This window comes from Gastrolobium bilobum, unplaced genomic scaffold (assembly GCF_033153095.1).
Source record: "Gastrolobium bilobum isolate Gb01-03AN ecotype WA unplaced genomic scaffold, APGP_CSIRO_Gbil_v1 utg5369, whole genome shotgun sequence".
NCBI classification, from domain to species: domain Eukaryota; kingdom Viridiplantae; phylum Streptophyta; class Magnoliopsida; order Fabales; family Fabaceae; genus Gastrolobium; species Gastrolobium bilobum.
In genome coordinates, this window is record NW_026899621.1 from 518659 (window position 1) to 533427 (window position 14769).

The following is a 14769-nucleotide window of genomic DNA, read 5'->3' on the forward strand; positions in this document are numbered from 1 at the left end:
ATTTTAATAAAACCCATCACAAGCTACAATGGACCACGGAGCTTACATCAACACTTCAAAGCAAAGAGGAATAAGGCAACCAAGGCTGCAAGTGAGGAAGTGATTCATAGACACAAGTTATGCAGAAGCTCCTCTTGCCCCTTCAATGTTGGTTCGATGGAAAGAAAAGAGAAGAAAGAGTGACCAATAGATTGAGAGTGAATAGGGGTGAGAATGATGGAGGGAATAGAGAGAGTATGTTAGAAAATTTGTAAATAGAAAGTGGCCTCATTGCCCCTAGTGTCATCTTATTATTACCATGCACGGCTACCTCTTGAGTCTTAATTTTAGATATTATTTGAATAAAAAATATTAATTTTATATAATCATTAAAGTCATGTCCGATATATTTATATTGTTATATTTTTTAAATTATTAGTATATTTATATTAAAGTATTTTGTTCTAAAATTGTTCGAACTAAAACTTTTTAAATATTTTAATTATTATTTTTTCTTAAATTACTAATTACAGTAATATTAAATTTATTATAATTTGTTTTACCAAAAAAAATATTATAATTAAAATTATTTTTTAAGATGACTTGTAAATATAATTACATGGTACACATTCATATTATTTTAGGAAAAACTTCACTTTCACTCAATGGGGTTTATATGATTTATCATTTGATCCAGTGTGATTTTAAACTTCTCACTTAGACCCATTGTGATTAAACAATTTATCATTTAACCCACAGTGATTTCAAATTTTCACTTACACTCATTGTGATCTAAAAATATATCACTTAGACATTTTGACAAAATTTCATATCAAATATTATTTTATTTTATCTTTTTTTTAACCGATATCATTATAAAATTTTTAAAATGGAATATCTTATTTTAATAATACATATTTAATTTATCTTAAACAGAAATTTTTTAATAAAAAATATATTTACAAAATGAATAAAAAAATTAAGATAATTTGTAAATTAATTTCAAAATAAATAATTTGAAATATTATTTAATGTGATATTTAATTATTAATTTTATTTGATAATATCATAATTATATAAAATAAATTATAGAAAAAGTAAATATTTTTATATTTATAAGACTACAAGTGTATAGGTGATATATTTTTTAACCACAAGTTGTTTAAGACCTCTGGGGTTAAATGATAAAATTTATAACTACAATAAGTCTTATTTATACTTTGCGTTCAGATAACACCTCTAGTGGGTGGTGCGGCCAATGGCCGCCCGATGGGGGTCCCGCTCCCCGATGAGCGGGCGGGGATCCCACCCACAGCATTATCCCATCAGGTTTCCCACCACATTTTCGAACAGTGGTGTTCCTACTTCCCACCACATTTTCGCATACCCAATGCTAGCACTATCTCTGTTTGTAAGCTTCTTTTTTTCTTCTTCATTCTCACTTTGATTTAGCTCTTCTGTTTCCCATGACAGTTTCTCATATCTGTGTAAGGTTCAGCTTCAGTTTCCCACCACATTTTCGCACACCATAGCCTCATCTCTATTTGTAAGTTTTTTTTTTTCTTCTTCTTCTTCTTCTTCACGATCCCCATCTTTGATATTGTCATCATCGGCCTGTGGTTCTTCTTGGCAGAGACTCGTTCGACAGCTCTAGATATTTCTTTTTTTCTTTTCTTCCTTCTTCACAGAGGTATAGTTTCGAATCTTCTGCCTTCGTTAATGGAGTATGACAATGTAGTCATCTGTTTGTACTTCAGTGAACTTTTTGATACTTTTCTCCTCATTTCATTGTGTTTTTACTTTCTAGTTATTTCATTATGACTTGTTGGCTTAAGTTTTTATTTGCATGTGAGGAGTCAATGATGTCTAACACCAATTGTTTATAATTTTTTTTAATATGCCAGAAGCTTACATGAATGAACTGGTGATTTTCTTGTCTTAAATGCTTACTTGATAATAGTATATCTATCTCCATTTGTGTTGCCTTAACTAAATGTTATCTCAGATTGGTTGTGGTTTGTCTCAATATCTAGTATATATGCAATTCCATGCCCCTACATGGCAGGTAATGTGAGGCAATCTGTGGATAAAGCATAATTTCAAGAGTCTTATGTTGAGAAAATACTTAATTTGCTCTTCAACCACTGTGAAAGTGAGGAAGAAGGGGTACACAATGTAGTGGTTAAGTGTTTGGGATAATTTGTGCTTATTGAATCTGTAAAACTTGTTCCTGCACTTGAGGCATATGAATTTTCTATTGTTATTATGTACTTATGCTTGTGACTTCCATGTTTTATATTTTATGGTTGTTTTTGTATATTCTAAATTTATAGGTTAGGACAACCAGTCCAGATGCATTTACTCGAGCTATAATTGTCATTTACTCAAGGATAATGACAGGGTGAGTTTGTAATGACCTATCTAAATACCATTACAAGAAATGTAACCCAGTTTTTTTATTTTTGAATTTGTTGTATGTGTATTCGTGGCTTAGTGGAAGATGCTTATTTGGTTTTAATGATTGTTATCATGACCATGCAACATGTTGAGAGCTGCTCTATTGGCTTTAAGCACATTTGCCCACAATAAGCCAAACCTCATCAAGGGGCTTCTTCCTTATTTGTTTCCACATTTTCCCATCGTATCCTTGTTGACATTACAGCTCCACTAGAGACAATCCCCGCTCAAAGCATTGACAATAACGACACAGACATTGAGGAACCACAATTCTTGTCATCATCTGAAGCAGAACATGAGGAGTACGAAACTGAGGAGATTGAAGAAGAAGACATAGTTCAAAATTAGGAATCAGAATGAAATGCCAATTATAAACAATCATTAGAGAATTGTGTAGGATCATGATAGTTTTTTTGTGGTCATATTTCTTGTGACATGTGCATATAGTTGTCATTGTTGTAGGTTTTAATATATCTGATACTTATTTTTGGTTGTATTGTTCATTTTGATGACATATTTTGTAACATATGCCTTACAAGTTCATTGATGCAAATTGTGTATAATTTTTCACACATATGATCAATTCTTATGGAGTTTGTCATGATACCCGTGTTATTCTTTATGTTCTCATATCATGGATTGCATGATAAGTGATATTTTATACATGAATATTTCCTATGTAGACGAGGTCATTTGACCCTACACGTGGTAAGGACAGATGTATGGATAGTTCATCTCCATGTACAACATGGACGAGGGGCTACAAGAGGTTGAGGGCAGGACCACTCATCATTCTCTTCACGTCTGCAAACACCATCACCATTGGTAGCCCAAGAGACACCAGAGCCATTTGTAGCTTCTATTGAAGAAGCAAATGAGGTTATATGAATAACCATGCACATATTCTACATTTTTAATTCCGTTATATTTGTGTTCACATATGATTATTGGCAATATTATTGGCTTTTTTCCTGATTTTGTTACAGGTTCACGCTTCGTCCCCACCAAAAGCTCCATATTATGGCCCACCTCCGCCTGTGATCTTGCTCCATGGAGGGGAGAGATTGATGAGTCTCCAATTTATTATGTATTAGGGGTTAATATGAGCATGAAATTGATTTAAAAGTAATTAAAAGTTGTTATAATTATAATTAAATTGTTATTTTAGTCTCAATAATATTCTCATAAAAATTCTTATATTTTGTAATAAATTTCAGCTCAATAAAGAGATAAATTGGAGAGATGAAGTAGAGTTGCTTTGGATTTCTGAATCATTGAAGATCTTATTGAATCTTCCTTTGAATATTTTTAAGGAAAGTTTTCTATTAAATAAAAAAGAGAAGATTTGAAGGATTGGATCAAAGATATGATATGAGATTCTAGTAAAGATTCCATTGAAAATATTATGAAAAATTAAAAGATATGGTTTCATCCCTATAAAAAGGCAACTCTTGGAAACACAAAGGCAATTCGACAGAGGCAAGCATATTTGGAGGAGGGAGAGAACACCGGATACTAGAGTTGGAGATTTCAGAGACAAAGGAGCTTGAAGGAGACTGAGCAACGTTGATTCTTCTTTTTATTTCTTTGTTTTGTTTGAGTCCGATATGTCTGGCTAATTTCTCTTTGTAGTTAGGATCATGTATCCAATGTGAATCCTTTATATTTTCTTGATTATTTTTATAATTGTCTTAATTCAATTAGTTTTATTTTACCTTGAATGAATTTTTCCATATCCTTTTAGAATCTGATCAATTTTATAGGATTTTGAGGGCTATAGCTCACAATAGGCATATTAGGGTTTTAACTCTGACAATGGTAAAATAACAATCTGTACATGATCTAGACATAGGCTTGTATGGATTACAGACTTTTAATTCATCCACTTAATTTTTGATTCAAGAGGGATTTATAGGACACTAGGATTCTAATTGGGTTAAAGGGTTATACACACTAAGACATTAGGGTTTAACTAATTGATTTTATAAAGAATTGTCTGAACTATTGAGTTAATTAATTATAAGAATTAATTAAAAATTATAAAGGAGGATCAAAGGTGAAGTGCATCTTGGATATAGTTCTCTTACATTATGTACTCATATCTTTTCTTACGTTCTTGATTATTCTTGAATGTGTTTGATATTTACTGCATTTAATTTTAATCACTCTTATTTTTGTTAAAAATCTATTCCTTAAACCAACCAGAATCTTCCAAATTAAGGGGACTAGTTATAATAATACTTGGTGCATTAATTCTTGTGGGACGATACTTTATTTCCATTTTTATTAGTTGAAACGATTAGTATACTTGCCAAAATCGCAACAAAGATCTATCCCGTGGACAATTGTATATGGGTACGACCAACAGTCGACGGCAGCAAGCAAGTAAAACAATGTTTAGTAGGCCAGAATATTCCTGGGAATGTTGGGTCAATTTACTGATGGTATATTTGGTTGATTGTAAAATATTGATGGGAATGGAGTAATTTCACAAAAATAACCTCACCTTCATTCTTTTCTTCAACTCTGTTCATTGTCGTTCTAATTGGTTTCCAGATCTAGGAAGAGGACCATTCAAGGAAGTGTTATGTCCCGAGCCACATTCGAACTTGCACTAGAGTGCCACAACAACAACGCACCACCTATTCTTGACACGTGCAGCAAATTAGACCCAAAAAAATTGTTAGACACAAAGGGATCCAAAGAAAATATATCAAGATCCGAATTCATCGAAAATAGCCAATCATTCTTCATCTCTCAGCAAACCTCAAAATCACTCCATAGATTGAACAACCAGCAAAGATTGATTTTATTATTTTATTTTATTATTTTATTTTTTGCTGAAATATTCAACAATAAAAAATGAAGAAGAAAGTAAAAAAAAAAACAAAAAAAAAAAAAAAAAAACAAAACCAATGGTGGATAATGATGATGGTTATTTTGCCCGATGGGTGGTGAAGGTGGTTGATGAAGAAGGTAGATGAGAACTAGGCGATCTAGGTAAGAGAAAACATGGTCAAAGACAAAGACAATGGAGGGTATTTTTGTCAACAAAATATTATGTGATTTTTCTGACCCATGGAAATCGAAAAATTCCACCCTTTGAGTGATATTTTGTTCCACAAATTACGCTAAAGAAGGAATCTCGGAAAAATTATTTTTCCAGGAAAAAATTTCGGATTTTTTTTCTAAAATATGATACCAAATATGGTATTTTCAAAATCTCATCCTTACTTTTCTGGGTATCTTAAAATAATCTCCTGCCAAACAACACATAAAAGAAAACAAAAGGAGATTTCTACAATGCAGTTGTGGGGTGCACCTAAGTTGCCTTGATCTTTTGCCAGTTTTAGTTATTTACTTAAAAGTCCTTGTAATATTATTAATGTTTTAATTTCTCAAGTCTTATTTTTGGCATTTTAGTCCTTCAAACAAGATATCTATCCTGGGTGACAGCACTCTCCCCGCTGATCAGCGTAACATTTGTTGACTAAAAAAGTCTAAATCAAGATTTTTTCCTTTATCTAAAATAAAATTAGAGCTTGCTTCCCCTTTTGTTCCAAAAAAAATAATTAGAGCTAAATAGTGATTAGAAGTAACTATTGGGATTATCGTTTCCCTCTTCCACTATCAAAAAATTGATCCAAGAATAAAAAGAGATAAGAACACCACACACGTGTTCAATTTCATTCTCCACTGAATAAAATTCCTTCTCAATATTCTCAGGCAGTGTCAGATATAATGTAGTTATTTCCTTTTCAATTCCTAAGCACACGCCTTCTGATTTGAATCTGAGAAAATTATTTAACTAAAAAGAGTGAATTATTTTTTTACGCTGCGCTTCAATGGGATTCACAAACAATTTCAACTTTTTCGAAACAGAAAAAAATATATGTTTCAATTACCCTTGTGAGGAACAAAAGTATTCGACGAAAGAGAAGGGTCTTCCAAAAAGGCCAAACGTTACGCGTATTTTCCTCTTCTTTTCTCATTGCAAACCCAAAAGGTTAAAATAATAATAATAATAATAAAGAAAAGAAAAACCTTTTGGAGAAAGAGATACCGAACATAGGGAATACAACATTTTTTGCAATTTGATGTATCATTTTAGTAAAAAGCTAATGATTTTTTCATTGCTTTTCCTCTTAGACTTGTAGTGATGATAGTGGATCTTGTCATGTATTAATTAATATAACCATATTAAATTGATGAATTGTAATAATATAAAGATGGATATAATAAAAAGAGAGAAACAATACGAGGATAAATAGTTAAAAAATTATCACAGTTAATTTTTCTTTATATGATTAAAATTTCTCCACATAATATAATCATGTTAATTTAACAAATGACATGATCTATTTCCATTCATGTTAACTTGTCAAGGTGGACGTTATTAAACTCAGCTAATCCTAAAGGGAGGTGGTCAACGTGGGAAGAAGATTGTCCGAAATGGGAAACCACGTTGTATGTTCGGTTTGTTGTTATCCGCTGCACGTCTTTGATCATGGCAACGAGAAGTTGCATCAACCGTTGGATGTTGAAATGGTCAACGAAAGATCAATCCGAACGACGAAAAAGGAGGAGCGAAGAAAAGCGTGAGTGGATTCGACCGCAGCAGCCAAACACCCCGACATGATCTCTCGACAATTGCAAACTCAATGCTGAGTTGGTAATGTATGCACCCTCTCACTTTTTGCACCGTCCCATGTATGATGTATCATTACTCCCACTCCAACCCCATTAGCCACTAAAAAGTTTAAAGAGTGAAAATTACACACACCCTAGAAGAAGAAAAGCTGCTTCTTCCAAATAACAAGTCCTTGTTAACTTTACTGATAGGGCCTTTTTCCTTTACCTGAATTACCCTTCCATTTTCATCATGTGATAATTATATCCAGCTAGTTACTATATTATGTTGATATTATATATAGTGCTGGCACTAATTAAATAGCAGAGTACTCGTTGCATCGGACATTGAAGTTCAAAGACTTTGGAATAGAAGCTCAAATGCCTACACATTTGAGGTTCAAATCCACTCATCAAGGGCATGCTTGATAAAATCATGAAATTAAGTAGTGAATCTGTATCTTTAATAAAAAAAAATTATGCTTTAAATGAAATTTTATCATTAATTATATTCCTTGAAACATTTTCTTTGGATTTCATATTTTTTTACCTAACATTAAAAAATAATTGCTAATTTATGTCAATGTTGAATTTATAATAACAATTATTGTGTTCGATTAAGTTGATACATAACATAAAATTTAGGATTTGAATTATTTTTTCCTAAACAAAGAGAAAAAAAAACTATTTACATTGGATTTAGAATTTAGATGGAAAGGAACATAAAATGGATTTTTTAAAGCTACAAATTTAATTTGTATTTGAACATCCATTTATTAAATACTGAATATATTTAAAAAAACTACATAAATATTCAATAACATAAATAAGATAAATTAAAGGGAAAAGTAACATAAATTTGGTACTTCAAAGAAAAGTGACATTGATTTAGTTTAATTATATGAATTAAATTTAATTCAATTCATCAATAATAAAAGTGACATTAATCTATTTCCTTATCAAATATTTCATTAAGTATTTTCATAATTGTTAATCATTTTAAACCTGATTATGCTAAAATGAGATACGCGAAGATTCTTTCCGTAAAAAAATATTTATATTTAAAGATAATATTATCATTCAATAAGTTAAATAAGAAAAGAGTTGTTACACAATCAATTTATGTGTGTGTGGTTATAATATTTGTAACAATCAATTAGGGTTATATCAATTATGTTGCACTGACACCGACACGAGACACATATTTTTAATTTATGTAGTATATATTATATTTAATATTCAATAATTTAACAAAAATAAAGCTAAACTTATAATATCCATCAATTTTGCAAAAAAAATAAAATATCCCAAATATTTATATTAAACTCAATAAAATGGTTATCGTAACACAACGAATCTAATAGTTGGAACTAGAACCATGTTTTGAGTCTCTGCAATACGTGTTAGAGTGTCAGGGTGTATCAGGGTGTCGAAAAGTGTCGGACACGATACGTTAGGATTTTTGAAGTGTCGATGCATCATAGACTACCAATCCATTTCACCGTTAAATCGATTATGTTGATTCAACGGTTACATTTTTTTTCATCTTTGTATGATTATGATTCCCTGTATTTAATGTGAAAGCATTAAATATAAGAAATCATAACCATACAAAGGCGAAAATAAATATAAAGTATTAAATATGGAGAATCATAACCATACAAAGATAAAAATAAATATAATAGTTGGATCAACAGATCTAACAGTGAAATAATTGATTGGTAGTAATACTAATTGGTTGTTACTACATCCTACCCCTATATATATGTGTGTACGCGCACACGTACACGCGTGCGTCCGTGCGCGCGTGTTAAATGTTTTTATTTTTCTTTAAAATAAAAAAAATTCAATAAACTAAGAAAGGAATCATGAAATTTGAAAAGAGAGACATCTCAATCATAGTTATTAGTATCGTACGATACATGATTCGATTCATATGATTCGATATGATTCACAAGTTCAGCAATACATATCGTGGGGTGTATCAGAAAGGGGTTCTATTGGACGGTATTATACTGTATCATACGATACGATATTATATAATGTATCATACGATAATAAAATAAATCAAAATTTATAATTTTTAACATTAAAAACGTAAAGATTTGATTTGTAATTTAAATTCAAAAATCAATTTGAAAAATATATTAGTAAAAATAATAATTAAATAAATATATATTTTATTATGTATATTTTTATTTTTTAGGTCTTCAAAATCTTAAAGCCGACAGGAATGAAAAATAGTAAAGACATCATCATACAAGAACAAAATAATGGCAATTTTCTTGACAAACGAAATGATATTGTCAACAAGAATACTAAGAAAGAAGGATCTCATACGGTCGAATATGAAATGAGAGATAAGCCAAATAAATGACTACCCTAATAAAGAGGATGATGAATTAATTATGTCAGAAATAGATGCTGATAATGATGATATTGATAATATTAATCTTGATGATTGATAAATTTAGCATTTTAGTTTCTTATATATTTAGCTGATTGGATTCCTTTTGAGACTTGAATTTATATGATTTTAAGTACATTATATATTTTTAAATTATTTTTTATTATATTTCTGTATCTTACGATTTAATATAATTCATAATATATAATATCAAAAAAAGATGAAATAATACACAATATGTATTACCATTTAACAACCTTGATTTCAATTTCAACAAAACAGAAATAAATACATTGAATAAAAGATGAGGAGAGATATTCTCACTGCCAAAATTTTTCACTACCAACTTATTACCTATTTAATCATCATTAGATTAATATTTTATCTCTCTTCAAAAACTTTTTAATATTTTCTTTTTTTATCCAATAATAATGTGATAAATAATAAGTTAGCAGTAATAATTTTTGATAAATAGAATATCCTTACTCATAGATTACTCATAAATGATATAGTGAAAAAGGGGAATTATCAATAATATAGAGTTGGGGGTATTTTAGGAGATTGGAGTGAGAAATGAGTCTAACTGGAAAGTAAGAAAAGTGTATCGGTGCCAGCTATTTCCAGCAATAAATGTGGGCCGTGGATCAGATATGTTGATCAGATATTCGAAACAAACGGTCAGGATTGGAAGATATGCAATTTGCCGTTCATTTTAGACGAATTTCATTTGCGACACCTGCCTTTTTAAAACCTCCGGGCGGTTAGCTCAGACACACAGAGAGAGAACCCAACACAACACTTTGTCACAAGAGTTTCCTTAGTTCCAGAGGTACACACATCCTGTCTTCTTCTAATTGAATCTCTTGTTTTTCTGCTTTGATTAATTGCTTTATGGCATATAAACTCCTTGTCATGTTTCCTAGTATCTTGTTCATGTTTGTGTTCCTCGGATCACATGTTGTACTTTTGTTGTTGTTGTTGTTGTTGTTGTTTTTTTTGATATTCTAGCAAATTTGGTTTGTTTCTGTAGCAATCAATAAACAAAAATGGCAGAAGCTGAAGATATCCAACCTCTAGTTTGCGATAATGGAACCGGAATGGTCAAGGTATGGATCAAGCCCTTTGGTGTTCAGGATCTGGTTGTTATAAAGAAATCTATTATTTACATAACATATGTATCTTCAATTTGTGTTTATTTTTTAGGCTGGTTTTGCTGGAGATGATGCTCCAAGGGCTGTGTTCCCTAGCATCGTGGGTCGTCCACGTCACACTGGTGTGATGGTTGGGATGGGACAAAAGGATGCGTATGTTGGGGATGAAGCTCAATCAAAAAGAGGTATTTTGACTCTGAAGTACCCAATTGAGCATGGCATCGTTAGCAACTGGGATGACATGGAAAAGATCTGGCATCACACTTTCTACAATGAACTCCGTGTGGCTCCAGAAGAGCACCCTGTTCTTCTCACTGAAGCACCGCTCAACCCAAAGGCTAACCGTGAGAAAATGACTCAGATCATGTTCGAGACCTTCAACACTCCTGCTATGTATGTCGCCATCCAAGCTGTCCTTTCCCTTTATGCTAGTGGCCGTACAACTGGTAATCATTCTTCATTCTTCAATCTTCAATCTTCAATCTCAATTTCCCACTTGTAATTTGATTCTTTGCTACAAGGTGCATGTTACATACATGTGTTTATATATATTATTGTCCTATTTTTTAGTCTTGTAAGGAGGAATTTGCTGGTGTTAATGATGTCACACTTTGTGTTCGTTTCATTATGAGTATGTGTCATGAATGATGAATGAGATTTTTTGAAGGATAAGCCATTTAATGGTATGCCTTGACATTGAAATGAGTTGATGTGGTTTCTATGCTGTTTTTGTTGTTGTAGGTATTGTTCTGGACTCCGGAGATGGCGTCAGTCACACAGTTCCTATCTATGAAGGCTACGCCCTTCCACATGCAATCCTGCGTTTGGACCTTGCAGGGCGTGATCTCACCGATGCCCTGATGAAAATCTTGACCGAGCGTGGATACTCTTTCACCACTTCAGCGGAGCGTGAAATTGTGAGGGACATGAAGGAAAAACTAGCCTATATTGCTATTGATTATGAGCAAGAGTTGGAAACTGCCAAGACCAGCTCAGCTGTTGAGAAGAGCTATGAGTTACCTGATGGGCAGGTGATCACGATAGGCGCTGAGAGATTCCGTTGCCCTGAAGTTCTCTTCCAGCCATCCATGATTGGGATGGAATCTCCTGGAATCCATGAAACAACATATAACTCGATCATGAAGTGTGATGTTGACATTAGGAAGGATCTCTATGGTAACATTGTCTTGAGTGGTGGTTCCACAATGTTCCCAGGCATTGCTGATAGGATGAGCAAGGAGATCACGGCATTGGCACCAAGTAGCATGAAAATTAAGGTTGTAGCACCACCAGAGAGGAAGTACAGTGTCTGGATTGGAGGCTCCATTTTGGCATCCCTCAGCACCTTCCAACAGGTAAAGTTCATGACTATGATTGCATATACATGAAGCTGTTGGATTTTGTAAAGATAATGGAACATATAAATCAGGAAATTCTATTTCAACAATGAGTAGAAAAACATAATAGTAACAACAAAATTGGAGGAAACAACAAACACAATACTCAGATGGCTCAAAGGAATCAAACTAGTCCAAAATATTTTCTTTTTTCCTTGTGCTTGTGGGGCTTGACAGAGTACAGTACTTGCTGAAGTCAACTCAAACCACTGAAAGTAACAAATGTAGTTTACAGAGGCTCAGTTCTAATGTGCTTCATTCTTATGTTTTCTTTTCCATGTGCAGATGTGGATTTCAAAGGCAGAATTTGATGAATCTGGGCCATCGATCGTTCACAGGAAATGCTTCTAAGTTTAAATCATTGCAGAGCGAGAGGTGGACCGGGGAAATTACTATATATATAGCTACAGAAATACCATCAAGTGGTTGAGGAACTTTCATGTCTTATTCTTTACATTTCTTTTATCATGTTTCTTTGTGTTTTCCTTTCTTGATATCTTGGGATAAGAGCATGAAGGCTAGCGAGATATGTAAGATTTCAATCCCCTCCCCCCATTTTCTTGTAGAAGAGATTTGTCTTGTTACTGATTTGGTTTGGTTGAGTGAACAATTCTTTTCATTAAGTATGCTGATTAACGTAGTGTTATGTGCTTGATTTATAAATTCTCTGCAACGAAAAAGTCATTTTTAATTGCTGTCCAATCTTTTATCTTAATTATTGATGTTTTTCCTACAGTTCATATGCCAACTTGGTATCAGCATAATAATTGCTTATGAGAGTTCTGCCACCGAGTTTAAAACAGGAGTGTCCGCGACAATTACGCTTGATAAACCATGCTCCTTTTTAATCAGTATGGAGAAAATATCTAACAAAAAAAATGATGCTGGGAACTACCAAGTAGGAACTGGAAATTAGGAGGGGGAGAGAACATAAAATGTACTGCTTTTATTTGGTATACCTTGAAAGTGGTAACATAAGATACACTCACTGATTTAAGTATGTGCAAGAGAAATTCTCACAAAACAACTAATGAACTAGAAGTGATTCATCCGTTGCATCACACAAGGTCAAAATTCCTCGGCAACTCTTTGTTGTTTTTTAAGGAGTTTGTCCCTAAATGTATGAAACTAAAGGAAAGGCTACAATCCAGTAAATTCACACACTAACTAAATGTGTACGAGGTACTGTGCACAGATCATTTGTCGCACCATTTTAAGAATATACTATACACTCTCTTTTTAAGTGATTATGAGCTGCAGATGCATCATTCTTTTTTTCTTTCTGTGTCATTCTCTAATCACAAATTAGTGATTGAATGTATGAGGAACTTTTTTGTCTGCCATTCTCTAATCAGCCATGATACTTTTACATATTTTTTTCTCCACATAATCAGATAAGAATAGTTATCTTTATTCCTTACCTCTCTTTTTTTTCTCTGCCAAAAATCAATGGTTCATATATTTCTTATGTAAAATTATGCGATTTTATTTATTTATTTATTTGTGTGTGTGTGTGGAAGTAACCTTTCCCATCTCCATATTATCTACTTTATGAGATTAAAAGGGAAAATAATTGTGTCAATCCGAATGAGATACAGATAGCTACGAGTTGTACAATGGAATACACTGTAAACATCGTTCCTAAGCTCATTGAGATGCTGTTTAATAAGTTCTTGAGGGAATCTATCTCTTCTAGCTTACAGACCCGCATGCACTCATTTAGGCTAAATCCATATAGAAAACTGTTTACTTTCGTTTTTCATAATCTGTTTTTTCCCCGTTTGTAACCTTTTGCCCGAGCGTGTTTGAGTATTTCAAAGTGGGTATCAAATCTCACGAGGAAAACCAATAATTTGAACCTATTATGTTTTCCTTTGATGTTGATTCTTCACTATATGCTTTTGTTTTGATGCTTTAACTTGCCTTTAACTCAAAGCTTTTTTTTTTTTTTCTAACTTCATTACTTTTTCCCAGCTTTTGTGTACTTCAAAACTAAGTGGCTATTGTATATTTGAATGCATTCCCTGACTGTTTGAAAATATCTCTCTGGAAAAGAAAAATTCTTAGACTGCATATTTACATTACTCTATCATTCCATTGCTATTATAGATTCCGTGGGGTTGAAGTTAGATTTCTGACTTAAGAAATTAAAAAAGACACAATTCAACTAGAAGCCCACCACCATCACCTCTAGTCATAAATTATAGGTTTAGAGACAGCTACCAACATAAGAAAATTTGCGAGTAAGCAAAGCAAAAGAGAACCGCTAAGGTACAAATCAGTTCATAAGATGATAATATAAGAATTTATTTTTGTTTTAAAAAAAATTGAAAAAAAAAAACTCTAATAAATGAAATAAAAGTGCAATAAAATAGTCAATTTTTAAAATTAATTTTTTTATTATTTATTTTTATATGAAATAAAATTGAGTTGGAAGTGGGCCATACTTGACTCCCAAAGATTTCTTTCAAAAAATATGATCAAAAGGGATTCGGAAATCCCTGATTCAAACAAATTTTAGTAATAAGGATTAAATCATGCTTCAACTCAGGGTATATAAGTTATGACATTGCAAAGTTTAGCACCTCCAAGAAAAACCAATAAAAGAAAAGAAAAAAGAAGCCATCAAATTTCTGAAACATGAGGTTGTATATGAAAATAAGCATGCAAGAACCTTCAAACGTACCAAGAAATATTCAAAATGTACAACAATTGTATACTGAAAAACTGTGTGTAATGTCATACAATT

The 14769-nt window shown here is 32.2% G+C and overlaps 1 protein-coding gene across 1 annotated transcript; it reads left to right on the plus strand.

Moving 5' to 3' along the window:
* Window positions 1-10227: 10227 nt before the first annotated feature.
* Window positions 10228-12676, plus strand: LOC133291995 (actin-3). Its single transcript, XM_061490357.1, has 5 exons — window positions 10228-10301; window positions 10503-10578; window positions 10676-11069; window positions 11365-11978; window positions 12306-12676. The coding sequence occupies exons 2-5, from the start codon at window positions 10519-10521 to the stop codon at window positions 12369-12371; spliced, it is 1134 nt and encodes a 377-aa protein (XP_061346341.1). The 5' UTR covers window positions 10228-10301; window positions 10503-10518; the 3' UTR covers window positions 12372-12676.
* The last annotated feature ends 2093 nt before the right edge of the window (window positions 12677-14769 follow it).